This window comes from Oxyura jamaicensis, chromosome 11 (assembly GCF_011077185.1).
Source record: "Oxyura jamaicensis isolate SHBP4307 breed ruddy duck chromosome 11, BPBGC_Ojam_1.0, whole genome shotgun sequence".
NCBI classification, from domain to species: domain Eukaryota; kingdom Metazoa; phylum Chordata; class Aves; order Anseriformes; family Anatidae; genus Oxyura; species Oxyura jamaicensis.
In genome coordinates this window covers 21,153,282-21,180,186 of record NC_048903.1, presented here as the reverse complement: position 1 = coordinate 21,180,186, position 26,905 = coordinate 21,153,282, and the positions used below count along the sequence as shown (strand labels likewise).

Genomic DNA, 26,905 nt, shown 5'->3' with positions numbered 1-26,905 from the left:
CCACCTGTTCCTACTTGATATCCACATTCAGTATATCTCAATAGCCACTTAGCCTGTACCTTCACTGAATAAAACATGAAATAAATCCAAAGAGAGGTACTTGAATCATGGTTTCCAAGAAACACAAGATGGACTAGATTATTTTGTGAATTTTGAGACATGACCTCCCAGGCCCTGCCCTGGTCATCAGTGGCTCTTCTCCACACTCACCCAATTCATAAAGTGTTATATACCACTCTCTCCACATTTCAATTTAGCTCCACATCTATTTTCTTTCTTCCACCTCTCCCCAACTCATTCTTGGCATTCTGTACCTGTAATTCTCAGGCCATGATGGGTATTTAAGGAACATGTCATTCTGAACAGCTAATTATCAAGAGAAACAGGGCAGGAAGCAACAGGTAAGTCATCTGAACATCTTCATGCCACCCTCTCCCCTGCAGCATTGTGCAGGCAGTAAAGCTCAGAATGGCATGTACTTGAACCAAGCTTTTAGTGGCAGGTGAAAGCTGAAGTCTAAACCAACCTCTGTTATAATGGCTTTTTGCTCTTTGATTCTCTTAGCATCTTCTGAACATTGCTCGAGGCTGAAGACTTTGGAGAGGAGCAGAGGTTTTCCACTTCGGCAAAGAATGGCTTGGCATGTCCCAACATTGGCCACCGTCAGAGAAAAGTTGCTGGCTGGATCTGACATATCATGACGAATATAGCAAAGGACAGCAGAGGAACCCAGCTTCTGTCCAGCCATGCCCAGCTTCCTGTTGGAGGAGAAGGTGTAGGAAGGCTACAGACTCCATGACAGTAATTCTGGAGTGTGGCCTCACCCCACCTAGCACGTTAACCGATGCCCCTATGCAGGTCTTACCAGGACCAGCTTCCTCACTGTCCTACCTGTGGGAGACCAAGAAGGTGTTGGACATGAACATCGTGTCTGACTGCTGTACCTCCTCCAGGAGCACATCAGCCATGGTGCACTGCAGGAGACGTGGCAGCTCCTCATTCTTATCACCATCAAACATGCCATACACAGCCTCCATTCCTTCTGCAAAGCTTCCCATTGCCAGCGTTGACACACACAGCCTGTTAGAAAAACATACAGGCAAAGTTAATCTGCCTCAAAGGATTGTATGGTCCCCAAAACCACAGGCACCTTGTCATGAGCACTGTTCTCACAGGGTAGCAAAACCACTAACCCTGCATTCACTGCCCCATGAGATGTACAGCTGCTGCTTATTATTGACACTCCCAAACCCTCCTTGAATATGCTGAGGAGAGGACAAGGGGCACAGTTTGCAGAGAAAGCAAAAGCACCTCTGATAGAGTGGGAAACAAAGCCTAAAGGTTGCAGAATAAGCATGACAAACAAGGAGAAGGACAGCACTGAGGCTTGAGTTAGCAAGAATGAGCAAGAGATTGAGAAACAGAGAGATGGATGAGTTATTCAGCAAAACACGTCTGCGTAAGTGCTTAGCAATGCACTCCACTTAGCACCCCGAGGAGACAAAGTGTCAGGGTCCAGCTGACCACAATACTTACTTATTTCTTTGGCCAGCCATCTCAGCTATTCCATGACTCCAGAAAGTGGAAGTGAGTACTGAGTCAGTTGTGAGGGAGGGCTTAGCATCAATCTTCAGAGTGGTAATGTGACTATGGAGAGAGGACGAAAAAAACACTTCTAGATGCCATGCTGAACAGCTTGTGGCCAAAGGACCATCTACAGTCTAGAATTTTAGACAGAAGCCTGTTGAAAGAACTGCACCAAGAAGAGGTGCTTGGCTTTCTGGAGATGTCTGACTACTTATGCCAGACACAGGTGGGAGAACCTCATACCACTTGAAAAATTGTTTGTTCTGACAGTTTGAACCCAGCCCTTTTTCTTATTACAGGATACAAAGCTTCCGCTGCCTAAGCAGGGAACATTATACCATTATGCAGTGCTATGATAGATACGTTACTATTCCATTTCCTCTCCAGGGAAGGTTTACCCTTCCCTGTGCCTGTCACTAGTGGCTTAACATCTCCATGACTCACCTGAAGATGTCCAGTGTCTTGTGTTCTAGGACCAGGTTTGTGTTTCCAGTCAGGTCCAACTCTTGCAAGGTAGCTGGCAGTGCCTCAGGAATGAGGATTTCAGTTAACTCATTGCAACTCAAGTCCACAACCTGCAGTATCAAAAAAAAAAAAAAAAAAGCACAATGACAAAGAAAATATTCTGTTCTCTCATGTGATCAGTTACTCCACTGCTCTTTCCTAACATGGTATATATTCCTGCTACTGTTGTATCTCTCAAACAGGTCATGAAAATGGAGCTGACCTATCAGTAGAAGAATGATTTATAATCATCAAATGCTTATAACCTGCAATAGCCAGGACTCTAATACAGAAAGGGTCATACTAAAGATAATGTAAGGCCTATACATACAAGTTTACCTAGATAAATAACATAGCCTGCTGTCTCAAATGGTACATAAGAAATACACCAAGACACAGATAGCGAAGATGAAAGAGGTGAACCATCTTCAGTCAGTTATGAGAGGGAACAGATCTAGAATGTGTATGTTGCTCAAGCTAATTGAGCAAAATGCTGGGATCTCCAGTTCCTCTTCTAGCAGCTACTCTTCATTCTCCCACCTAAACTTCTCATTACCTGCTCCATAAGAATACCTGAATATGGGGCAAATGCAGGATCTCTGGAAAGATGCTGATTTCATTTGAGTGTGCAATAAGAGTATGAAGTAGCTTGCAGTTTGCCACTGTTGTGGGAATTGTTTTCAGTTTGTTGCCACTCAGATTCAGCTCTTCCAAGTGTTCCAGCTTACTGAGTTTGCTGAAAGGGAAACAAAAGAATACCATATCTTTCAGGCCAAAATAATACCATGTTTTTTGTCACTTTTTGAACCCACAGACATAGTCTCTGTGGACACTGCCCTTTAAAATCTACATTTCTAATTCATTGAATCGAAACCATGTACCCTCCAAGAGTCCAAAGAGATACTGTACTTAAAATTCAGGGTCACCAGATGCCCGGCTTGGATTTACACCACAGACAGATCCCTTCACCTGACTTCTACAGCACTAAAGCAGAAGACTGTAAAGTCTTAATTTGAAAACTGTCAGGCAAAACCTAAGCTGTACTTTGTAGGAATAAACAGATGTATAAGACAGTTATATTGCCTAACCAGTACCAGGGAAAATCATGGCAAAGCTTGCACCGATGCAATCAATATTGCATTAAATGTGCTGACAAAGTAATTTTTGTGATAATAATGTATTTTTATTTTTATTTTTTAAAATGAGACTACAAATTAAACGGACACAGAAGTCTACCAGTATAGCACTAACCCTATACTACACTTCAAAGAAACATTTGATACCCTAAGATTGGATTGCAGAAGATACTGAAAAGTAATAATGAAATAAGAATTCAGTGTTAGTCCTACTGTTAGGGCCTTGGCAGTGAGCCACATTTGAATCAATGACAGTCAATGAATCAGTGGTTAAAAAGAATATATGCACACATGAAATTAAGCCTAGAAGAATTTGCAGATAAAAAAACAGTGAAATTTCAGTTTCAACATATAGTAATATGAACTATTTGGTAACCTAGGATGACATTAAGAGCATGTGATTTAAATTAGCTAAGTAATATTATGCACATAGAAACTTCTACAAGTTGCAGTAAGAGAGGAAATAGTCTTCAGAATCCTCAGGGGACTCACATGCTGGCAGACAAAACTATCTTTGCTTATGATTTTTAATAGAGCAGCGTCCAAGTTCTGCTGTCTATATAGCCAGAAGAAACATCAAAATTTGAAAAAGGTTCAAAGGACCCTACATTCTAAGAATTTAAAAAGGCTGAGTATACTTACAATTTTGTAGGAACACATGGGAGTCTCTAGCCTCATAAGTTTCTATAGCAAGCATGGATTTCTCACTATTTCAACACCAAAATGTAAGCCTGGTGCATGAATTAATGGATAAAATTATATGACCTCCACTGGGCAAGAGTTCAGACAAGTTTGGTTAAGGGCCTTCTGGCAAGACTGAAAAGTGAAAATATGCAGCACAACAATATGCTGGGGCCGGTCCTCTTCAACATCTTCATTGATGATCCGGATGAGGGCATTGAGTGCACCCTCAGTAAGTTTGCAGATGACACCAAGTTAGGTACGTGTGTCGATCTGCTTGAGGCTAGGAAGGCTCTGCAGGAGGATCTGGATAGGCTGGACCGATGGGCTGAGGTCAACTGCATGAAGTTCAACAAGGCCAAGTGCCGGGTCCTGCACCTGGGGCGCAATAACCCCAAGCAGAGCTACAGGCTGGGAGATGAGTGGTTAGAGAGCTGCCAGGCAGAGAAGGACCTGGGAGTGATGGTTGATAGTTGGCTGAATATGAGCCAGCAGTGTGCTCAGGTGGCCAAGAAGGCCAACAGCATCCTGGCTTGCATAAGAAACAGCGTGGCCAGCAGGTCCAGGGAAGTGATTGTCCCCCTGTACTCGGCTCTGGTGAGGCCGCACCTCGAGTACTGTGTTCAGTTTTGGGCCCCTCGCTACAAGAAGGACATGGAGGTTCTAGAGCGAGTCCAGAGAAGGGCTACGAAGCTGGTGAGGGGCCTGGAGAACAAGTCTTACGAGGAGCGGCTGAGGGAGCTGGGCTTGTTCAGCCTGGAGAAAAGGAGGCTCAGGGGTGACCTTATCGCTCTCTACAGGTACCTGAAGGGAGGCTGTAGCGAGGTGGCGGTTGGTCTATTCTCCCACGTGCCTGGTGACAGGACGAGGGGGAATGGGCTTAAGTTGCGCCAGGGGAGTTTTAGGTTGGATGTTAGGAAGAACTTCTTTACCGAAAGGGTTGTTAGACATTGGAACGGGCTGCCCAGGGAAGTGGTGGAGTCACCATCCCTGGAGGTCTTTAAAAGACGTTTAGATGTAGAGCTTAGGGATATGGTTTAGTGGGGACTGTTAGTGTTAGGTCAGAGGTTGGACTTGATGATCTTGAGGTCTCTTCCAACCTAGAAATTCTGTGAAAAAACAAGCTGCATGCCAGTAACACTGAAGTTGTAAAGAAATAATGCCCCCATCCCCACACACACACACCTACCACAACTAGGAGGAGAGGAACCACTGCAGCCAGCAGTACCGTGTGCCAGTTCCCCCTTAACGTTATTCCTGTGTGCACACATGAGGATGGCAGGTCTTTGCAATCAAGCCAATGGGACAACATCTTGCTTTGACAGCAACTGAAGCACTAAGTAAATGCTCACCAGGAGGATGCTGACTGGCCATCTTGCCCACCAGCCCTACGTATTTACCTTGCAGGGAACGCCTGTAAGTTGTTGTTTGCCAGATGCAGGATCCGTAGACTTGTGTGTCCCGCCAAGACAGGGATGCATTGATCTGTGAGGTTGTTATTGGTCAAGTAAAGCAGCTGCAGCATGCTCAGACTCTCCTCCCCTGTACATGCAGAGGGCAAGGACTCCAGGCTGTTTGCAGATACATTCAGGTACCTGAGGCTAACCACAGCAAGTGAAAAAAAAAAAACAGACTTCATCTAAACCACTCTATTAACAGCAGGAAAAACAGCTATGTAATTGCCTATGCAGACAAAGCAACAACACTGTGCAACTCAGACAACACAGAGTAACATCCCTACTCACATTAAGATTTATGAGTCTACAAATGACTTACTATGTAACATTGCAGATGCACACAGCATTTTACAGTAAACAATGGGTACTGAAGAGCTGATGGAGAGAGTGGGTAATATTGGTGGAAGCAGACTACATAAACTCTTGCTTAGAGTCTTTTAAGAAGGGTTGACTCATGTCTGAATAGACAAACAGTAAGGGTCACTCTTCAACGACCTGATGTGCTTTCTGTTGTAACATCTGAAAATCTGTATGTCTTGTCGTCTTTGCACCTGAATTCACGCTCTACTTTTAAAGACAGCTCTCCATGCAGTGACAGGATCTTAGAAACAGTTGAAACTGAAGTTAATACATTGGTTGACTGTCGGGTTAGGCAAATCTGTTTTCCTGTAACTAAACAGTAAAATGGACTGATCTCCTAACATCAGCTTGATTTCTCTCATGGCACCTAAATTACCTCCTCATAAAGCACACTATCTCTTATGCAAATGGCAACAAAGCCCATAGCACCTCACAAGGACAGTCACGCAGATACCATTAATGGCATTCACAGCTTCAAACGTTAACACAGTCAGAAGATGCATGTTACTGTCACTCACTTCAGAGCCTTGACAAAGAGCATCTCAGGGAGTTCAGTCAACAGGTTGTGCTGAAGATCCAGCACCTCCAGTGGAACATGTTCTAGAAGAGGTGGGAGGCTCTGCAGATTATTGTGCCCCACCATCAACTTCCGAAGGCTCAAGCTGCTGAGGATCCTATAAAGACACAATTTACTACGACAGCCTGGTTCACTCCACAACCACATAATGGGAAAACGGAATATTTAATCAGTTGCAATTTGACAGTACAGCAGAGAAAAATTAAAGTACACTGATCCATAAAATGCAAACAATGACAAAGCAGAAAAACATACGTAACAAGATAATTCAGTCAATTTGTGCTCAGAAGTATATCTGCATTTCTCTCTACACTACTACAGATCTGTAATTTGTGACATGAGTCTGTCTGTGTGCATACACCTAACATTCTCTCATGTACATGAAAAAGAAGAGAAAAATCACAAAGGAGGAGTTAAAATTCCTGTTTAAACCTGTAGGCAGAAAGAAGTGACAACTTAGATTCAGGGCTTCAAGAGGCTGCTTAGAACTCCTGTAGTATTTCCGAGGCTGTTGTCACATCTACTTCAATAATCACTACAATTCTAGAAAAGGGCTTCTATCCTCACTAACTGCAAAGAAAATTGAAAAAAAAATCAGAAAGGGCACCTGAACACTTCTGGACATAGCCTAGAAGCACCCTGTTCCTTTGGGTGAGGTTTTAATTTGGAACTATATCCTTAGAAACCTGTACAGAATGGCTTAAAAACATTAAATGCTCACAACTGTTTCAGGAAAGACATTTCTCCTAATATCCAACCTAACCTCCCCTGGAGCAACTTGAGACCGTTTCCTCTCATCTTACCATTTGGTGCTTATGAGAAAAGCCCAGTCCCCACCTTGCTATAGCCTCCTTTAATGTAATTGTAGAGTGTGATAAGGTCTCCCCTGAGCCTCCTTTTCTCCAAGCTAAACACCCCCATTTCCCTCAGCTGTTCCTCATAAAACTTGTTTTTTCTGGATACCTCACCAGCTTCATTGCCTTTCTCTGGACACACTTCAGCACCTCTATGTCTTTCTTGTAGTTAGGGACCCTAAACTGAACACAGTATTTGAGACGTGGTCTCACCAGTGAGGAGTACAGAGTGACAATCACTTCCCTAGTCCTGTTGGCCACGCTATTTCTGACACAAGCCAGGATGCTGTTGGCCTTCTTGGCTACTTGAGCACACTGCTGGCTCTCATTCAGCCAGCTATCGCCCAACACCCCCAAGGTCCCTTTCCACCAGGCAGCTTTCCAGCCACTCATCCCCCAGCCTGTAGCATTGCATGAGGTTGTTGTGCCCCAGGTACAGGACCTGCCGCTCGGTCTTGTTGAACTTCATACAGTTGGCCTTGGCTCATTGGCCCAGACTATCCAGATCCCTCTGCAGAGCCCTCCTGCCCTTGAAGAACAAAACTTGTGCCTAACTTCATGTCATCTGCAAATTTATCGAGGGTACACTCAATCCCCTCATCCAGATCACTGATGAAGTAGTTTGCTTACCTTGATGGGAGTTCCGCAAGGAGGTTGTAGCTCATATCCAAAACTTCCAGTTTCTTTGCTTCACAGGCCCAGTCTGGGACACACTGCAGCTGATTGCTGTGAAAAGCAAAGAGAAAAAGCTAGACACGAGCACTCCATATGGAATACGCCCTGTTTGAATATGCCCTGCACAGCACTAGTGACAGCCAAACAAAACAAAAAAAAAAAGTAGAAAATGAATCTCATTGCCAACTGTGTAATGCAAACTGAGCTGGTGCATGATTGGTAGAAAATACTGTTGCAAGGCTCTGATGATGAGGCTTTTGTCTGTTGAAAGTGCTGACACGGCAACACTAGCCACCCTATGCTACCTTGATATTGCACTTCAACCCAAAACTGAAGCAAAATGTCATCAGATCCTCAGGGCATCCCCTCTTACGGGTCCAACAATGCTGCTCTTGGATGGATGTAGGCAATAAAGCCAACAGTGATGATCACCAGCATCCAAATGTTTGCACAACAGATTCCCACCATTTGGCCCAGTAAACTGCCACAGGTTCAGTGGTCCCTATTTGGCTTATTTTGCTGATTACAACCTATAGCTGAAGGACAGCTAACCACCTAGACAGGTCAAACTGCTTCAGAGGGGCTTCTGGCCTGGGACACATTCAGTGCTGGGTTTTCCCATTCTATTGTGAAGATAGAGTGCCTTTTCTCAATTGCTCTCAACTCTTTCAGAAGCTTAAAAGCTCCAGAAAATTTCTGCAGAAAACAAAGTGTTCAGATACTTGCTTTATATTCTGTACTGTACAGTCACTTACTGGACGAGTTCTAGACATGTCAGTTGACCAGGAACTGGATAAACATTGACAGAAGTAAGACCTGAAGAAGTAAAGCAAATAATTATGACTGCAGAGGGGAAAACAGCAGAGAAGCGCACAGACTAGCTAGCAAATGAGACTCAGCCTTACTCTGCAGATACTCAACGTCTCTACTATCCTTCTTAAGAAAGAGTTCACACTTCATACATCTATCATATGCACACTACAGCTTCTCACTATTCCATTCTCCATCTGCCACATGGGGCACCAGAACAAGGGAGAAGAGTACTTCTGCTTGTGGACTCACAAGCAGTTGTTACTGCAATACAAATTCCTTGGACAGCAACTCAGCAGTATAACCTCTTCCTGTTACAAAGCCAATGCGCATACATCCTTAATGTGATCCCTATGAGCTGACCTCACAAGACCCATCAGGTATGGTCTCGCTACTGTAAACAATTGTAAATATTTCTTTTTTTGTGGAAGATAGCAGAGGGCTGCTTCTTTTACTCCCAAGGCTTGAAGGAGGAAGGCTGATGAAGAAGGTAAACAGACGTACAGTTGTTGTTGGCATAAAGGGCCCGAAGGGAGAAGCCACTCAGCGTCAACTCTTTTAGCTTATTCCGTTCACAGTGCAGCTGCTCCAGGCTGCCCAATGAACTGAGATCCAGGTCTGCCAGATGATTGTCTCGTACATCCATGTAAGTCACAGATTTATTCCCCTCTGGAGCGTCATCTGCTGCTCTCTTCAGGTTGTTCAGCCTAAACATTCAGAAATAAGAGGTACAGAGTCAGAAAATAGGACACTGAACCCAGGATGTGAGTAAGAAGAGAGAAAGGAAGAGATCTGGTGAAGGCTAACTGGTGAGATATATGAGGAGCAATGCTGGACTTCAGGCAGTGAATATGATGAAAAATGGTTCCTATGTCTGTACTGCTAGATGAAACCATTCTACTAAATTTCCCAGAATTTAAGAGATTCTGAAGACTACAGTCTAGAAATTTGAAGCCAGGCTAACGGACCGTTACTTAGCACCGACAGAGCAAGCTAATTCAGAGACCAGATACTAGGCTGCCTTGCCATAGACAGAAAATTCTTTGTCCCTCTCTGAGAGCTCTGCACTTGGCAGCCTCAAGAATCAGGAATATATCCCTAATATACCTCTAGATGAAAAAACAAAACAAAACAAAAAAAAGGTTAGGAGAGATCAAAGCTAAGCTCATGGTAACAGCATATGAAAAAAAGGCAACTAGATTACTAAGTCACATTTCTTGTATCCCTGCCTATGGCAAGGGTGTTGGAACTAGATGATCTTTTAAGGTCCCTTCCAACACAAAGCATTCTGTGATTCCATGACTGAGTTGCTTCGGGCATTGCTCAGCCTAGTTTCTCTAAGTGAATCCTGCACACCCTCAGAAACAGAACTCCCTAAAAGTTAAGGAATCAATAAGAGGTGAAAAAAACAGAACACCCAATTTATTGCAAAGTGTACCAGAATTTACACAGCTCTTCTGCTGTAAAAAGAAAGCAGTAATCTGGTTTATACGTCTATATGTAAGTGCAAGTTTACCCCTTACCTCAGGTCCACGCTTTTTATGTGAGTCATACGGTTCAGCACTGCAAGGTCCAGGGTCTCTAGCAAATTCCCCGCCAGTGATAGTTTGTCTAAAAAAGTTAGTTTCTCAAAAATTGCTGGTAGCTCACAGAAGTTATTGAAGGAAAGTCCAAGACAGCTGAGCTGCTGCAGACTTCCCAGCTCTTCTGGTAAGGATGTGAGGAAATTCCCATCTAGCCAGAAGCTCTGGAGACTGCATCAGTGAAAAAAAAAGAAAGTAGTTCAGCAAAGAGTACTGAATGTCACATTTTGCATTTTCAGTGAATTTACCTGTATAACTGCATGGTCTCAGTGTGGTTACTTTTAAAGGTATTTATGGATACAATTTTTATTCTTGTATCCGTACAGTTACTGGAGTAATTTTATCACTCAAGTAATAATCTTGGAACTGCATATATACAACACCAAATAGTTCCTAAATTATTTTGGAGGTAAACTTCTGGTTGTGCCAAATTTTCATAAACAAAACAAAAATTACTACTTGTGTTGTAAATAAAGGTATTTACTTAATCATTTAGTTTTCTACAAATTAAGAACTCATTTAGCATACTGGACCATCTTTAAAAGACCTATGACAACGTAAAATTAAAAAAGAGCAGTAACACAACAGGCCTCTCAAAGCCCATCACGTAGTAACAACATAAACAATAGAAGTCAACAGCATCCAATCACTGAAGTCTCATACATCACTGTCGTGGCACTCACTCAGTTACAGCACTTATGGCACAGTTTAATCACAATTCCTACCACACTAAAGCATTGATAACAGATTTTTAAATTCTAGTTTCCCCAGCAGCCATTCAGAAAATAATATTTTCCAGTGTAGCTTTCTGTTGCAAAATAAATTGCTTTGAAGTTTGTATGACTCTTGAGACTCGAGCCTCCAAAATACAATTCCTATGACCACATTCCAACAAATAACTTTCTCAACAGTGCTTAGCAGTAGTAAAAATGCAGCCTGGGGCCATAAGAAGTTCTTATAAAGAAGAAGGGCTTAAGGGGTCAAGAAGATAACTGGACCCATAACTGACTAAGTTGTAACCCTCTGAAAACTTTAAGTCTGTATGTGGATTACGGTTTGTGTACAGCCAGAAGACCACTCTAGAAATGCCTTATGTACATCCATTGTAGCTGCAGATATTCTTTTTTTTTTATTTTTAAAAAAGGATAAAAGCTGAAGGAAGAACAGGCCAATAGCTCCATACCAACATTTATCCATTGCAAATCCAAAAGCAATAATAGTTTTGCAATTAAATTTATCTAAGCTTAAGCTTTGGTGTATCCTGGGTATTCACAGATGAAACTGGAGAAGTTTTCCTCCAGCAAATATTTTAAGATAAAATTTTCAGAGGGGATTGCCCAGCTACTTTCAAGTTAAAAAAACCTCCTAACACAAAAAACAATCAATTCTGTATAAAGCTCTCAAAGCACATGCACCGTACGCTAGTGTTAGAAAAAGCACTAGTCCTCTGTGAGAAGTTACCACTGAAAAGTTTTATACAATAAATTAAAACTTTTTAACAGAAACTGCATCAGTATGGAAAATATTGAATACAAATAATAAACAGAACTTTGGAGAGTCAGTCCTCTGCAGCTGCAGAAAAATGTGCATTGACATATTTGAGAAACAATATCACAAACTGTCTTCAGACAATGCTTCATCTGCATGTTTCCTCATCTTTTCTACATCAGCATTTGAAACTTTTTTACACTAGTGATTAAGGAATTGCACCTGAGACTGTTCTTATACCCTAAACTTGTGTACAGTTGCAAAATAAGCTATGCCTTTTGTGTAAAATACTTATAAATACTTCAGTGATATAACCAGCATGTTCTTGCTTATATAAATGAGGTCTCAGAATTCTGAGAGGTGTGTCTATTTTTTATGTAGTTCTACAAAGCCTGATTGATCTTTATAGATGTTCACTGTAGTAATTTGTGGTTTCTGGAAATATCCTTGACAGCATAATCTTTACAAACTTCTAACTGCTCTTATGTAAACATTTTTTAAAATGTTTAACCTATAAGGGAACACTATAATAGTAAACAGAACAGAAAAAGCTTCAGTGGGAATATATTCATAGGCTTAGAAGCCTTCAAGTCTATTGCAGTTCAGAAAGGTGGCACTTGTGGTTCAAGGCATGGTAACTAACTGGTACGTGTCCTCCAAGGCCACTTCAAAATAGACAAAATCCATTAGTCTCCACTATTACAAAACTGATTTACCACAGAGTGTTTTAGTTAGTAGAATAGGCAGGAAGCCACAAATAATGAGCACTAACTTGGTATATACCAGTCACTTTTTAAAAGAAAACTGCATAAAAATATTGTGATATCTTTATTTGGAAGGAAAAACAAGCCTTATTGCCAGTCTTAGTTCTCAATCCTCTACTGGAGTCATATCTACCATTCAGTCCTCAGGGGAGAACTGGCTGACCAGTGCTCATACTTTCCTAAGTAGCACCTTTACGTCCACTGTGCTCAACCAAAACATTAAGAAAGTTTATGACAAGGGAAAGAAAAATACACAGGAAAGAAATAAACACTCACTTCAACAGTTTGCCAATCTGTGTTGGCAAGCAATGTAGTCCATTACAAGAGACATTAAGCTCTGTCAGAGTAGAGATCTCACACAGCGATAGAGGAAACTCTCCCAGTCTATTATGAGACAGGTTCAGGCTCTTCAACTGAGAAAACCTAGTGGCAAGAATATCAGTTAATTTGCAAATCTCCATGGTCTCAAAGCAAAAACTTACGTCACAAGGTGTCTTTGTACACTGATGATAGCCATCTACGTCATTACATCAGTTTCTACACAAATTTGATTTTAAGTCACTGATACTGATATCTCAGTGGTAACACTGAAAGCGATCAAATATCATGTTTTTACTGCAGAAACAGACAAGAACCTTTTACCTTGATTCCTGACAGACTTCCTCTGAGTGACTGTTACTAAATTAGGGAGAACTAAAAATCCTCAGTTCAATAAATTTACCTTGCAAGAATTATAAACATGAACTGCAACTAGTCTGATAATAGATCAAAAGAGGGGAATACCCTTTCAAACGAGGCACAACGGAAGGCCTAGTAGAGCTGTAAAAGGGAAAGTCAAGAAAACTCTGAAAGCATCATAAAATGACGACATGCTTCCATACCATCACATCTGCTACTCTTACAAGTTGCCAATGTAAAGCTGGAGTCTCACAGGCCCTCTGCCCATTTCAAATGAACATTAACATTCAGAACTTACTAAGTAGGCTTTTTCGGATCTCCAATTCTTCCTACAAACTCTTACCCACAATAACAGCATTACGTTTTTCCTCACCTTTTATTTTATACCCCTAAATGCTCTCAGTTTAGCAAGCAGCTTTATATTAGTATTGCACCCTGTCTACACAACTAGCGTGTCGCCCTACTAGGCTCATCTGAGGTAACACTTAACACAAAGAATTTGTGGAATGGAGTTCATTAATATCATGAACTGCTGCAAGCTTTTATTTGCCTGCATTGCTCAGTTCTGCTTCCCAGTTCCTTCATTTGTTAGGGCTTCCTGAAGATCAATCTTTTAACATCCCATAAGAACAGGCAATACACTCCCTTCTCTTCATCCCTGGATGCACACGTCCAGAACTCCAAATGTAGAAGAAAAATAATTATTTGCAGACCTGCAAAGGGAGTCAAGACTCCCTGCTCCACATGATCTCATAAAATTGTGTCGTAGGTTGAGGTAGATGATGTCTTGACTGTAGAAGAGGTGCTCAGGTACTTCCTCAAGGCTGTAGCATGAAAGATCAACCATGCTAAGTCGCATAGACACAACCTGAAAAGAAAATGGAAGAGTTGCAGCTGTGGAACAATTCTTCTATGGCAACAGACTTAAAAACCTTAAGTCTGTTAGACAACAGACTTAAAAACCAAATAATGCAAGTAGTAAACAATTTACAAGAAAATGAAAGAATGCTCTTATACCCACCAAACACAGGTAGAGTCCATGCAGGAAATCAAGTCCATGGAGTATGAATTTATGTCATTTGCTTCTGCTGTCTCTGCAAGCCCCATAACAAGGAGGCACTTCTGGGTATCAACAAGAACATGCATAAAGCTCTGCTTTGTAGGTACAGTGGATGCTAACTAAAAGCTGGACTGTAAAAGAACCAACCTAATAGAGAAAACCAGACCTCTAGTTGAGAAAATTGCTGAGAAAGCATAGTCTCCAAGTGCCTTCCAAAGATGCTAATTGCAAAAAGGCATCAGCTGACCTTCCAGTTTTGTCCTTTGGTGCTTACAGAATCTCTTTTTAGTCACAGAATCACAGAATAGTCTAGGTTGGAAGAGACCTCCAAGATCACCGAGTCCAACCTCTGACCTAACACTAACAAGTCCTCCACTAAACCATATCCCTAAGCTCTACATCTAAACGTCTTTTAAAGACTTCCAGGGATGGTGACTCAGCCATTTCCCTGGGCAGCCTATTCCAGTGACTAACAACCCGTTCAGTAAAGAAGTTCTTCCTAATATCCAACCTAAACCTCCCCTGGCGCAACTTTAGCCCATTCCCCCTCGTCCTGTCACCAGGCACGTGGGAGAATAGACCAACCCCCACCTTGCTACAGCCTCCCTTCAGGTACCTGTAGGGTGCAATAAGGTCGCCCCTGAGCCTCCTCTTCTCCAGGCTAAACAGTCCCAGCTCCCTCAGCCGCTCCTCGTAAGACTTGTTCTCCAGACACTTCACCAGCTTCTTTGCCCTTCTCTGGGCTCGCTCGAGCACCTCCATGTCCTTCTTGTAGCGAGGGGCCCAAAACTGAACACAGTACTCGAGGTGCGGCCTCACCAGAGCCGAGTACAGGGGGACAATCACTTCCCTGGACCTGCTGGCCACGCTGTTTCTTATGCAAGCCAGGATGCTGCTGGCCTTCTTGGTCTACCTACTTCTTCTGAGTTATTGTTTTCTTGTTCAGGGTATAACATTGGAAAACTTCTGCTATGATGAAAAGGCTTAATTATACTTTATACTACATTATACTTTTGCAACATTTCATAAAGCACCTGCAAATATCAGATCTCCTTTAATTAAATATACTTTGTTTTGAGGCCTTATACGCTTCATTCCAGATTTTATGACATATTTTATCCTACAACTCATTTCATATTTCACAATATTATATATATGAGGTCAAAGCGTGGCAGAGCACTGAGCTATCACCAGCTAATTGTACTTCCACGTGAAATACAGATGGCGCTCTGAACAATCTATGCTTCCCTTGCTGCTCCATGATCTATGTGGTAGTTAACTCAAACCTATCAGAGTGCCATTCCAGGCCACAGGTCAGAGTCAGATATGGCAGCAGAAGCATTTAATAAGTTTTTATGGCTGTAAAGTCAGTCCACAGGGTTTGCTCTAGTGACACGTGATTAGCTATTCTCAGTAGGTGTGGGGGGTTAAAAAATGCAGAACTACTAGTCAACATTGCTGAACAGGCAGAGCCCCAAGAAAACACTAAAATTCTCTGTAGTCGTGAGTACCTAAGAAATGAAGGAAGATGGAAAGCATCCCAGGTACCTTCTCCAGCACCCAAGCTTAATCTCTGCTTGCAGACCAAGCATGCATCACAAATCCCATCTTACCCCCAGTACCCACCACCCCAAAGTTCTGCAGTCTCCAGGCCCTCACCGTGGATGCCTGTCGGTGCCACCGCTGGCACTCTGCCAGCGTTTCAAAGGAGACATGGTATGTTTGAGCTTGTGCTCCAGCAGATGTGAAAGTAAGAGCGTACTGCCGACGTTTCATTTCTTCCACCTGCAAAGGGAGAAATGAGAACAAAGCAGTCTGCCTAAACTCCAGCATTACAGTGGATCTGAAGTCTAGAGTGAACTATTACAGGGTGTCAGTAACATTGTCTTTTTGCTGAAAACTGTTGTGAGAAACACAGGAGTAAATGCTCCTTAACATCTTTCTGCTGAAGTAGATCCAATAAGTTATCATCTCCTGAATGGCTATTCATAACAATGGCTACTAACATGAATTTGTAAGCGGTGTCTCTTCAAGCTTTTTATTAGTCTCAGGACTACCTTTGCAAAGCAAGTAGAAAAGGGTTGTGCAATTGTCTCTGCACCTGATAATACAGTAATACAGCAGCCTAGATTAACCTCTTGTGTATAATACCCATCATTATAATCCTTTCTTCCTTTCTAATCTACAGGAAGCTAACAAATACAAAAAAAGTCTTACCTTCCCTCCAACAAGAGGCAAGATGTGCATCTTCCCTGTGTGGCTATCTTTCACAGAGGATACAATGAGGCAGGTACCACAGAGAATTACTAAGCGTTCAGCCCATTTGTGCAACTGGGTCTTTCCTTTGCGTACATTATAGATTCCAGAGAGCAGGATGCGATCTAACTGCTCTACTTGACATGGCTTTTCTGAAGAAAAGGGGGACATTTGTGTTTACTTTTCATTTGTTCCTCATTCTCAGCTGTGAGTTTAAATAGATACACAGCAGTAACAAGCATTATAAAAGATGAGTAAAGACAAAACACACAGTTGTACTTAAAATAAAAATCTCATGCAGAAGACAAGCAACTTAGGGCAGTAATGTCTGAAAAGCACTCTCTGTATGTCTTTCAGCACAATGTTACCACATAGTGCATTTTTAATCTACAGGTTATTACAGTCCTTGGCAAACTTAAGCACTTGCCAAACATCCTTCTTTCAGATGCAGCAGCAAAGCGATTACAAACTCAGAGTCAGCTAAACTCACAGAAACCATCAAATAAGTGGCTTCTACTGTGCTTTAAAGGGACGCCTGGGAAAATCAACTACAGAAGACTGGTAGTTATTTCCTGAAGATGATTTAAGTGAAAGGACCGGAGCACTGACCGACTATAGCCGTGCTATGTGCACTGCTAGCTGTGGAGCACTAAGCCATAGAAAAACACCAAAGAGCATGTATCTGAAATACAGGAAAAAAGTCTTGGCACTAGCAGTAAAAGCAGGCTCAGAAAATGTGAAAAAATATAAATATTAATGCCTCTTGTCGGTCCTTCTCTTGAATAAAACTGGACTTTGTGAACATCACCAGAAATAAGGAAGCTGGAAAAGATGAACCTGCATGCTAACTATTTACCATTCAGAGATTCGTTCACCATTTACCATTCAGAGATTATAATTATCATTTTCTGAGATTTTTCTCTTTCTGAATACAGAATGGTAGTTGCTTTGGACTTCCACTCCGAATCCCAGCTATTTCACAACTCCTACAGATACGTGTAAGAATGGTCTTAATCTCTAGGGATAAGGAAATTCCCTGTCACTCTGCAGCTCCTAAGCTTGGCAACTCTAACTAAACACCTCAGGAATTGCACATGCCCAGCTATAGCAACACAAGGAATCAAGAGAATTCCCCAGCAGAGAAAGTGTGCGTGACACTCGACAATTCATACCCATCACATCTGATGTATGGACAGCCTGATGGCCCTGGAGAGCTTCTTCCATTTGAACTGTTGCTGAGGCATGTAAATACCCCATAACACTTGGTCTCTCTGGGTCACTGACCTCTATTCTCCAAGTGACTTCCATTGAAATGAAGACACACCCACCCACTCCTCCTTCTCCCAGCCAATCTAACCTGTTCTCTCCCCTCATAAAACTCTTAGGTCCCTATGAGCATCTCAACAACCAGTCTTCAGGAAGCATGTTCCCTTCCTACTGCTGATCAATGTAAGATTTCTATTAACAGGTTCTACCACTTATAGTCTCACCACTCCACGTGGGCATAAGGAACCCCCATGCACAAGGAAAAGAAACAAACACAATGGACCACGTAAGAAAAGCAGACAAATGCAGAAAAGACACCAGAGAAATCCAAGCCACATCGCCATGGCGTGAAGGAAATATGAAAGCTACTCTGTGCTCTAAAGTAATGTTTCTCTGCCTGAAATGCATTACTCCTTTCCCTGTTCTCAGCTGCAGGCTTTCCAAAATTACCACATAATCCTCCATAGCATTTCCTCTCTTTATTTCCTCCCCTACCTTTAAGAACTGCTTTCTTAGCATCTGCTTTTAACTTTGTTAAAACAGGTCTCCTGAATACTCTTCAGTCATTATGCTTTCTCCTTTACAGTCTCTTTCTAGGCAGGACTATCCTCCCATGCTGACAGAAACCACTCAATTCCATTTTTTACCTACTTGTTTGCATGATGCTGCGTCACTGTTTCTGAATCTTCTGCAGTTCCTGTTTGACATACCCAACCTGCATTCCTCATTTTTCCCCTCAAAAGTTCTCTGCAGCCCTGTTCCTGATATCTCTTCTCCTTCCACCAGAAGTACCTTCTGTCTCTATCCCTTACGATATAAATCCATACTGTACACAAGCCACACTTCTTTCCATCTCCACTGTGCATCTCCACTGTTGCACCTGCTCTGCACACAGCTCCCAGCCAGGTAGGATTTGTCTCAGGTAAAAGGGTTGAGAAGCTGATTTCTTACAATTTTTTTTTTTTTTTAGACATAGAACAATCAAATGATGGCCAGTAGCTTAGTCAGGCTACCCAGCTGTGTGATGGAAAAGAAACTTTCTATTAAAACCTCTTGACTTTTTTCTGAAATGCAAAAAATAAGCAGCTAAAACATTAAAAGTAATAAAACGATTAACTTCCTTCCCCCTTATTTCTTTTATTTTCCTCTCCAGTGAATTCATTTTCTGACTGCTAGCGCTGTGCACCAACTGGCCTATGACTATTGTTCTGTCATACCTTATGCATGTGGTATCCTGCCCAAATTGACTCAGTAGGCCACTCAGAAGTCTCACTTCTGCAGTGAAACGCACTGGGGTTTTGATGGCAACTTGCATTTTTATTAACCAGCTGGCACTCTCACTCATTTTTTTACAGGCTGTGGAGGTATTTGGCCAAGACCTTCCTCACCCATATTCATATACCCTTTGAAAATACAATCTTCAAGCAGGCTGCAGTAGAAATGGAATACCTAGACTGAAATGCAGTGTTTCTGATCCCATTAGGAGTTCTAAGACATTCATTATGACAAAAAACTATGGGCAACACAGCAATCCTGTGTCTTCCTATGGAGCTGTCTTTCTTCCAAGCCACAGACAAGGTCAAGAGAACAACAACAACAACAACAACAACAAACTTTGCCTTTTCTACTGATTTTGAAAACTCATTATTTTAAGAAATGCTTTCTGATACTTTGGGTTCCATCTTATAGTTAAAACTATGGGAACAGTGACATTGTGCACACATACAAGTTCTTACCACTATAAAAGCGAATCATACAGCTGAGATCGGAGTTAGCTGCCTCTTCCTGCATTCTGACAGGATCATCAAAACCCAGCCCAGCCAAGTAGTCATACACAATCTGGAGGGGTTTTTCTGTGGGTTCCAGCCTCCTGTCAAAACATACAATAAAGTAATTTGAGAACTTGAACAAGATTAAATGTGTCTCATTGCAGCTAGAGTGCAAGGAATACTGACACTAGTTGCTCCGCTTCTCTCAAAAGGTCTGGCAAGCACACACACAAGGTCCGTGCTTCCTGCTTGTTAAGCGACAATTAAGAACCGCAGCACTTGAAAAATTGTATTGCAGAAGGGAAATGGAGAGGAAAAACAACAGGCATAAGCCATACAACACACAGTGATAGTTTCCTTTCCATGATTTAAGGAGTACCAGGAGAAAACAATGACAAGAAACAATACCAGAAATAATGCACAAAATCCAGACCCTAAATAATAATAAAAACCCTATTTATAATGACTAAAAGATTTAAAAGAACTGTACTTAAGTTTCTGTTCCAAATGCAGCTGGGAACAAAGCACAAGAGAAACCGCCAGAAGAATGACTTCTAGTAAGGCAGAAAAAAAAAAATCCCATTCTCTTTAGCTCTCATCGATGCAAGATTTTCATGTTTTGTCATATTAACTTAAATTGCACATTTAAAGAAAAGACATTTTTAGAGCTGCAACAGATCAAATAAAAGATTCAGGGGCTAACCTGATTAAATGGGAATAAAAGATTTCTCCCCAAACATCAGGTTTAATATATTCAAAACAAAAAAGACATTTTCTGATCCTCTCATCTCACTGCTTCCAGAGACCGAGTTATTTTCCAAAATAAAAATAAAAATAAAATAAAAATTAAAAAAAAAAATCTGGCTAAATTAGAAGTTTAATTTTAAGGAAGAAAAAAAAAATAGAGAATGATTTGGGTTGGAAAGGACCTTAAGGATCACGTAGTTCCAGACCCCCTGCCATGGGGCAGGGACACCTTCCACCAGACCAGGTTGCTCAAAGCCCCCATCCAGCTGGCTTTGAACTATTCCAGTGATGGGGAATCCACAGCTTCTTTGGACAGCTTTTTCCAGTGCCTTACCACCCTCTGAGTGAAGAATTTTTTCCTTAAATATTAATGTAAATATTAACGTATAATTCCTTAAATATTAAGGTAAAATATTAGTGTAAAAGATTAAGCACTGAAAATATAAGATGGGAGTTAAAATAAGTTTAATTATTTACTAAAAGAAAAAAAAAAAAAAAAAAGCTATCCTTACTTCTAATCTGTATGTGCCTAACTTCAGGTGATGGCCACTAGACCTTTACTTGTCTACCCTTTAAGCAGGTACATACAAATCACAATACATTTCAAACTTTCTCTTCAAGTTTTGTTTTGAAGCTTATCAACATTCTGGAAGTGCTAGCATTATGACTGTTCACTGTATCCATGCACTGACTGCTCGGTAACATGAAGACTCAACAGTATTTATATTCCCAGATCAAACCTGCTCTCACCTGTTTGGCACATTCATTCATGCCCTTCCATCCACACATCCTCTTGAATTGTGCTTTTTACAAGTTACAGCCCCCTTCCTCTACTCTTCAGTAATTAGCAAATTTGGCTTTTACATAAGTATCTCCAGTAATATAGAAAAGCAGTCTGCCCCAGAGAATACTGTATGTTAAACCACCTAGATCAACCTGTAGCACTGACTTCACCATATTCACCACTCCCTAACTCCCTTCCTGAGTTTTTACCATCCTTTTTGCCAAGGATTATTAACAGAGCAACTGAAAAGCATACATCTACTTCTTTATTCATACACCAATCTTCCATTCAAAAAACTCCACCCTTACACTGAATAACATTTTCTAATTTGTAAGGTATCAGCCAATGGGTTTCAGTGGTCTGTGCACTGCTTTTCTACCAACAGTATCAGAACATCATACAGTGCAACAAATGACTAATGCCTTTGACAACCACGACTAAAATTTCAAAGCATCAAGATCAAGTTTGTTCAGTAAGATCTATTTTATTCTAAACGTTAACTTGCATACATCATTCATACAGCATGCCTTAACGTGAAATGTTTTATTACTGTATACTCCAAACCTTTCTGCTTCTCAGCTAAAGAACAAAACCATTTTTTATTCTTTTTAACAATTATTCTCTAGCATTTCCAATTACTGACAACTTTGCAGGTGTCACCTCATTTTTAAGACAGTACTGATTTCACAAAACATAAACCATTTATAAGTATATAATCACCCAGACTTCCTGTGTAGCCAATAGGACACACCTCAAGAAGTTAAATGACCTCAGCTATTCCAAGCATATACATTGCAACTCTTCCACTGCACACATAGGAATTCTGGATCAGAAACTCAAGCAGGATTACTCTCACAGTTATGGTCCAAAACAACAGAGTTACTAGCCTAAAAAAGCAATGGGGTTGACATGCAGCTGATTCATAAATTACTACCACTCGATGTTTGCTAAGCCGAACTAGGGTAAATTTATATATGTATTTTTTAAACATGGAAATACATCTACCTGTCATCCAAAAGGCTGTATATGAAATAGCCCCCCTTCCTCCCACTTCTTAAATGAGCTCTTGGAGCTTCCCCTGACCAACAAACTGCTATCAGGTTTTGCAAACTTTAGTCTCTACTCAGCCCTAAGTATAATAATAAATTATTGGGAAATTTCAACCCATAAACAAGCTTTATTTAACAAAGGAGGAAAACCTACCAAAAGGATCACCCATCAGTAGAACTGGTTTGCTTAGAATCCTGTTCTTACTCCTTCCATTGGAGTAAGCAGGATTTAAAATCTAGTTTATCACACATTGCCTGCATTAAGGAGTTGAAAGCACTGTTCCTACCTATGTCACCAGTCACCATTTTTAATTATTAGAAATTATCCTAATTTCATGAAGCTTGCAATATGACTAAAAGCAATGCCAGAGACAGATAGCAATTTTATATGTACACTCAAAAATTTATATATGAAAAAAAAAATCAGGCATCAATTTTCAGGTTCAAAATGTCATCAGGTGTGCGTCAACAATGCATGCCATGTGTTTCCCAATGTTCAAATGAAGTCCTTGTGTTTCAGTTAGTGCCCATTGCCTCCTTTGCTGTAAAGGACACTGAAAAGAACACGGTTTTCAGAACCACTGAAAAGAACACGGTTCTCGCTTTTTTTTTCCCCACCAGGAATTTATATACATTGATAAAATCCCCCCAAGCCTTCTCCAGGCTGAACAGTCTCATCTCTTAGCTGAACAATGAGATGTGCTCATCCATTATTCATCTTAGCAGCTCTTTGATGGACTCTCTCCAGTCTGTACACACCTCCTTGGCACTGGGAAGCTCAGCGCTGGACCCAGTGCACCAGGTGTGGTCTCAACAGTTCCAAGCAGAGGGGAAAAACGACCTCCCTCAGACTGCTACCAACATTTCGCCTGATGAAGCACAGGATACTGCTGGCTTTCTTTGCCACAAAGGCACATTGCTGGCTCACGTTCAACTTGGTATCCACCAGGAAATTCAGGTCTTCCTCCACAAAGCTGCTTTTCACAGCAGGTCAACCCCAACGTTTACTAGAGCCTGGGGTTATTCCTCCTCTGGTGCAGAAATTGGCTTTTCATTTTGCTGAACTTCATGAGGTTCCTCTCTGCCCAGTTTTCTGCCTGTCCATGTTTAGTTGCTTACTTTTAGTAGCTTCAAATTTTAATCCCAAATCCACACTGAAGTTACTTGGTAACATTTCACGTTTTAGAAGGAGAATAGAAAATTGCCTCACTATCAAAAAGAAACATTAATATGCTTCTGTAATTGCAATGACTTCACTCTGTGATGACATCCACTTTGTATTTGCAGTGGGGTAAGAAGTCTTTTAAAATAATTTGGGGAGCCTATAAGCAAGGACCAGATCCTATGCTATTCAGATACTATCCTATTTCCAAAACAAAATGGAAAATAGCTTCCAGTTTGCAGTCAAGCATGGAAATTCAAGCAGTGAGCCATCAACAGCATTCACCTGTACCATCTACACCATTCATCTGCACCTCCACCAACCATTCAGATACTGGTTATATTTTTGAAGCTCCTGGAAAAAGATCCCAATCCAGCTAAGGTAGAGAGCTCCTTGTACAATCAGCATGAAAGGCTGATTCATGAAAAGCTTTTTCTTTCCCTGTTTTGCAAGATGGACTTGGGACTAGAGACTGGTTCAAAACAGTGCAATGCTATCAATGCTTCTCTCTTTGCATATTTCTTCCATTCAAATACAGGCTCTCTGTCTTTTTTCAGTTGAGATCCAGAAGCTTAGAGAACAAAGCACTCTCTAAGTATTTACTTGAGGTTTAAGTTATCACTTAATTTTTATGCTACAGAAACAGCAGCAAACACAACATCAAACTTTAAAAAGAACTTTTCAATGTATTCTTGAAAATGACAAACTTGTGTATGTGTCTCCTATAGCAAGCAAGGACTAGAAACTGGAATAAGTAATAGGTTGCACCAAACAATTCAGACTTTCAACACACCAAACCCTGATGTATTCTATAACCTTAATTGCAGAATTCAAGAGGAATAAAAGAGATTCGACTGGATCTCCAAATACCTAGCCTAAGTGTCCCTTGACTACTCTCAGATTCCAATTCTTCTGCTATTAAAGCCTTGTGCTTGACAGAAAGCAGCTTTTCCAGTATGTGACCCATGGCTTAGAAACTGGAAATGCTTGAATATCATTCATTAAAAGAACAGTTCAAGTAGTCTGTATCTAGATTTCCTACTGTTACACCAAGAAAAAAAAAAAATTAGAAAATCCACCCAAACGCTACAGTTTGGTTGCTGAACAAACTGAAGTTTTTAGAAGCATGTATTGTACAATATAATTCTTGCACATCAGAATTCAGGAAGAACCTTAATACAGCAAATAGTTAAGTGTTTTTCATAAAACAATAATATATTCAAATTAAATCACAGTTCTACAGTGCTCAGCACTCTGAAGTACAGTACTGTGGTTTACTATCTTGAAAAAGAATATTCTATCCTGGCACACTTGCCCCTTCTCAATATAAGAACTGATTTTTCATTGCTGCTGCAGGGATGTTGTAGGATTTCAAAATGTTAGTTTGAAAAAAAAAACAGAACACCCTGCTTTTCCTTCTTGATCACATAAATCAAGCTGATATGCTTCCAGAAATACCTTCATTTTTGTTTATTTTCTGAACAAATGTACAAAAAGAACATTTGCAGTAATACCTACTCAAGCCTAATCCCCATACCAACATCTCTCTCTTGACATAAAACTGTAACTATCTGAAAGTCAGTCAAAATGTATGCGTTTTATGTATGCAAATGGCTATTTCTATATGAAATTTCTCTACTAACACGACCAAGGCTGACAGGTTCTGAACACAATTGTTAGAGATTAAGAAAGAAAAGTATGCTTTCCCTTTGAGAAAAAAAACAACAGGATATGCAACTTAAATTGGCACTACACATCAGAAATGTGCAAAACATCTCATACGCTGTACAATAAACACTGAACACTAACACACATGGAAAAAACCATGGCAGTCAAAGCAGCTGCGATTTGACACAAACAGCCCATTATATCCACATCAGTATCACACAGCAGGTACTAGCCACTTCCACTAAGACAGAAACAGCTCTACTGAGTGAAGGTGTGATGAGTAATGAAAAGACAAAAAATAATCAAGTTTCACATGTAGCTCTTCTTCATGAGCAAAAATCAAGTTTTCAAATCTTCATAGTTTAAATTTTTGTTGTGAGGGGTAAGCATACCAAAAAAAGTAATAAAGCTATTTTTATTTAATCCTCTCCTCTGCAGGAAGGTATAATTTCTGAATAGGAAAGAATGCTAACATAAAGAAAGATTCCAGCTAGATCTCTAAAGATTCTTGAAGCACACTATAGAGGAGAAAAGAACGTTCTGACAGAAACTGACTTCCTGAACACATACTTAAAAGGAAAATGCAGAAACATCACAGGGACACCACAATATTTGAAGTGAAAAAGTTTTCTGTTATTCTTCCACTTACTGACCTGTCTGCGTTCAGTCTTCTGAGTCAGGTAGGTGCCAAATCAACCTTTGCCACTCTCTAGTTTTGAGAGGAAAGTCACCTACTGATACTTAAAAAGGTGAGGAATTCAGTTGTTTAGGAGACAAATGTATCAATGATAAAATGCAAACGAATGCTTAACTGAGTAATCTGTGCTCTCAAACACATTATTACAGTAGTCAGCAAACTTTGTTCAAGGCAAGGATTATCTCAGGAGGGCATGAGGATATCTTGAGCATTCTGTCATCTTCCGGTGGAAATGCAAGCAGGTGCTGTCTGTGACTGCTTCCTGTTACTAACAGAGATAGTTACTGAAGCAATATCGGTAACTCCTATTTCAGGGAACAGGATTTCTTCACGGAAAGGGTGGTTAGGCATTGCAACAGGCTGCCCAAGGCAGTGGTGGAGTCGCTATCCCTGGAGGTGTTTAAGAGACGTATGGATGAGGTGCATATGGACCTGGTTTAAATGTGGAACTGCAGTGTTAGGTGGATGGTTGGACTCCATGATCTTAAAAGTTGTTTCAAACCTAAATGATTTTATGACTCCGAGAATATACGCCCCCAGTGGTAAGTAGTTCAGGAATCTCTTCTGTGGCAAAGATGTCTCTAGAATTACAGAGGCAACAGACACACAGTAATCAAGAGCTTTCCAAGAAATTAAAGACAAAACTTGAGTAACTGCATGATACAGCAAGAGGCAATAAATTAACAAGCGGGAAGTAAACATTTACAACTTGGTACTTGTTTCTAGAACTCATGTCAGGATGAATTCACCAAACTATTAAAAACTTGACACAAATCAAAGACAGGCACTGCTACCTAGCATGAGAGGAAGCATAAATTTAGAAGAACTCAAACACAAAAGCCATTGCAAAAGCTCAAAAAAGTCAAAACATTCTTCTCTGAACAAACCTCCAAGAGTTACCTAGTCTTCTTTGAGATCTGCAATAAAGGGTCTTTTTTCTGAATATTCAGAAGCTTGCTCACAGTTATAGTACAAAACAAAACGATTTCCTTACAAAAACTTCAAGCAATTAATTTTCAGCTGCCTCTATGACTACAATGAAGTGTCTGCATACCACATTTATAACTAACCTTTCCCTAGTTCCTAAAAACCAGGCTGAGCAAAGCAAAAATGCCCAAATAACTTTTTTCAAGTGTCCTTTTTAACAGTGTCATAGACTCAAAGAATGGTTTGGGTTGGAAGCCCATCCTTAAAGCCCCCCTGTTCCCACGGGGTGTGGGGCGGGGCGGCGCGGATGCCCCCGCGGCGGGGGGGGGGGGGCGGGCGCCCCCCGCCGCGCGGGGGGCGCGGCGG

At 41.0% G+C, this 26,905-nt stretch overlaps 1 protein-coding gene across 1 annotated transcript in view; it reads right to left on the bottom strand.

The window, feature by feature from the left end:
* PHLPP2 (PH domain and leucine rich repeat protein phosphatase 2) overlaps positions 1–26,905 on the bottom strand; it is a 35,348-nt gene that overhangs the window by 5,405 nt on the left and 3,038 nt on the right. The window contains exons 4-19 of the mRNA XM_035337085.1: positions 19,473–19,606; positions 16,432–16,622; positions 15,874–15,999; positions 13,868–14,022; positions 12,753–12,899; positions 10,165–10,395; positions 9,146–9,348; positions 8,587–8,647; positions 7,787–7,882; positions 6,244–6,399; positions 5,309–5,509; positions 2,665–2,827; positions 2,032–2,162; positions 1,537–1,647; positions 892–1,080; positions 527–758 (exon numbers count right to left, since the gene is read on the bottom strand). Of these exons, the coding sequence (XP_035192976.1) occupies positions 527–758; positions 892–1,080; positions 1,537–1,647; positions 2,032–2,162; positions 2,665–2,827; positions 5,309–5,509; positions 6,244–6,399; positions 7,787–7,882; positions 8,587–8,647; positions 9,146–9,348; positions 10,165–10,395; positions 12,753–12,899; positions 13,868–14,022; positions 15,874–15,999; positions 16,432–16,622; positions 19,473–19,606 (2,527 nt within the window). The remainder of the gene's footprint in view (positions 1–526; positions 759–891; positions 1,081–1,536; positions 1,648–2,031; positions 2,163–2,664; positions 2,828–5,308; positions 5,510–6,243; positions 6,400–7,786; positions 7,883–8,586; positions 8,648–9,145; positions 9,349–10,164; positions 10,396–12,752; positions 12,900–13,867; positions 14,023–15,873; positions 16,000–16,431; positions 16,623–19,472; positions 19,607–26,905) is intronic.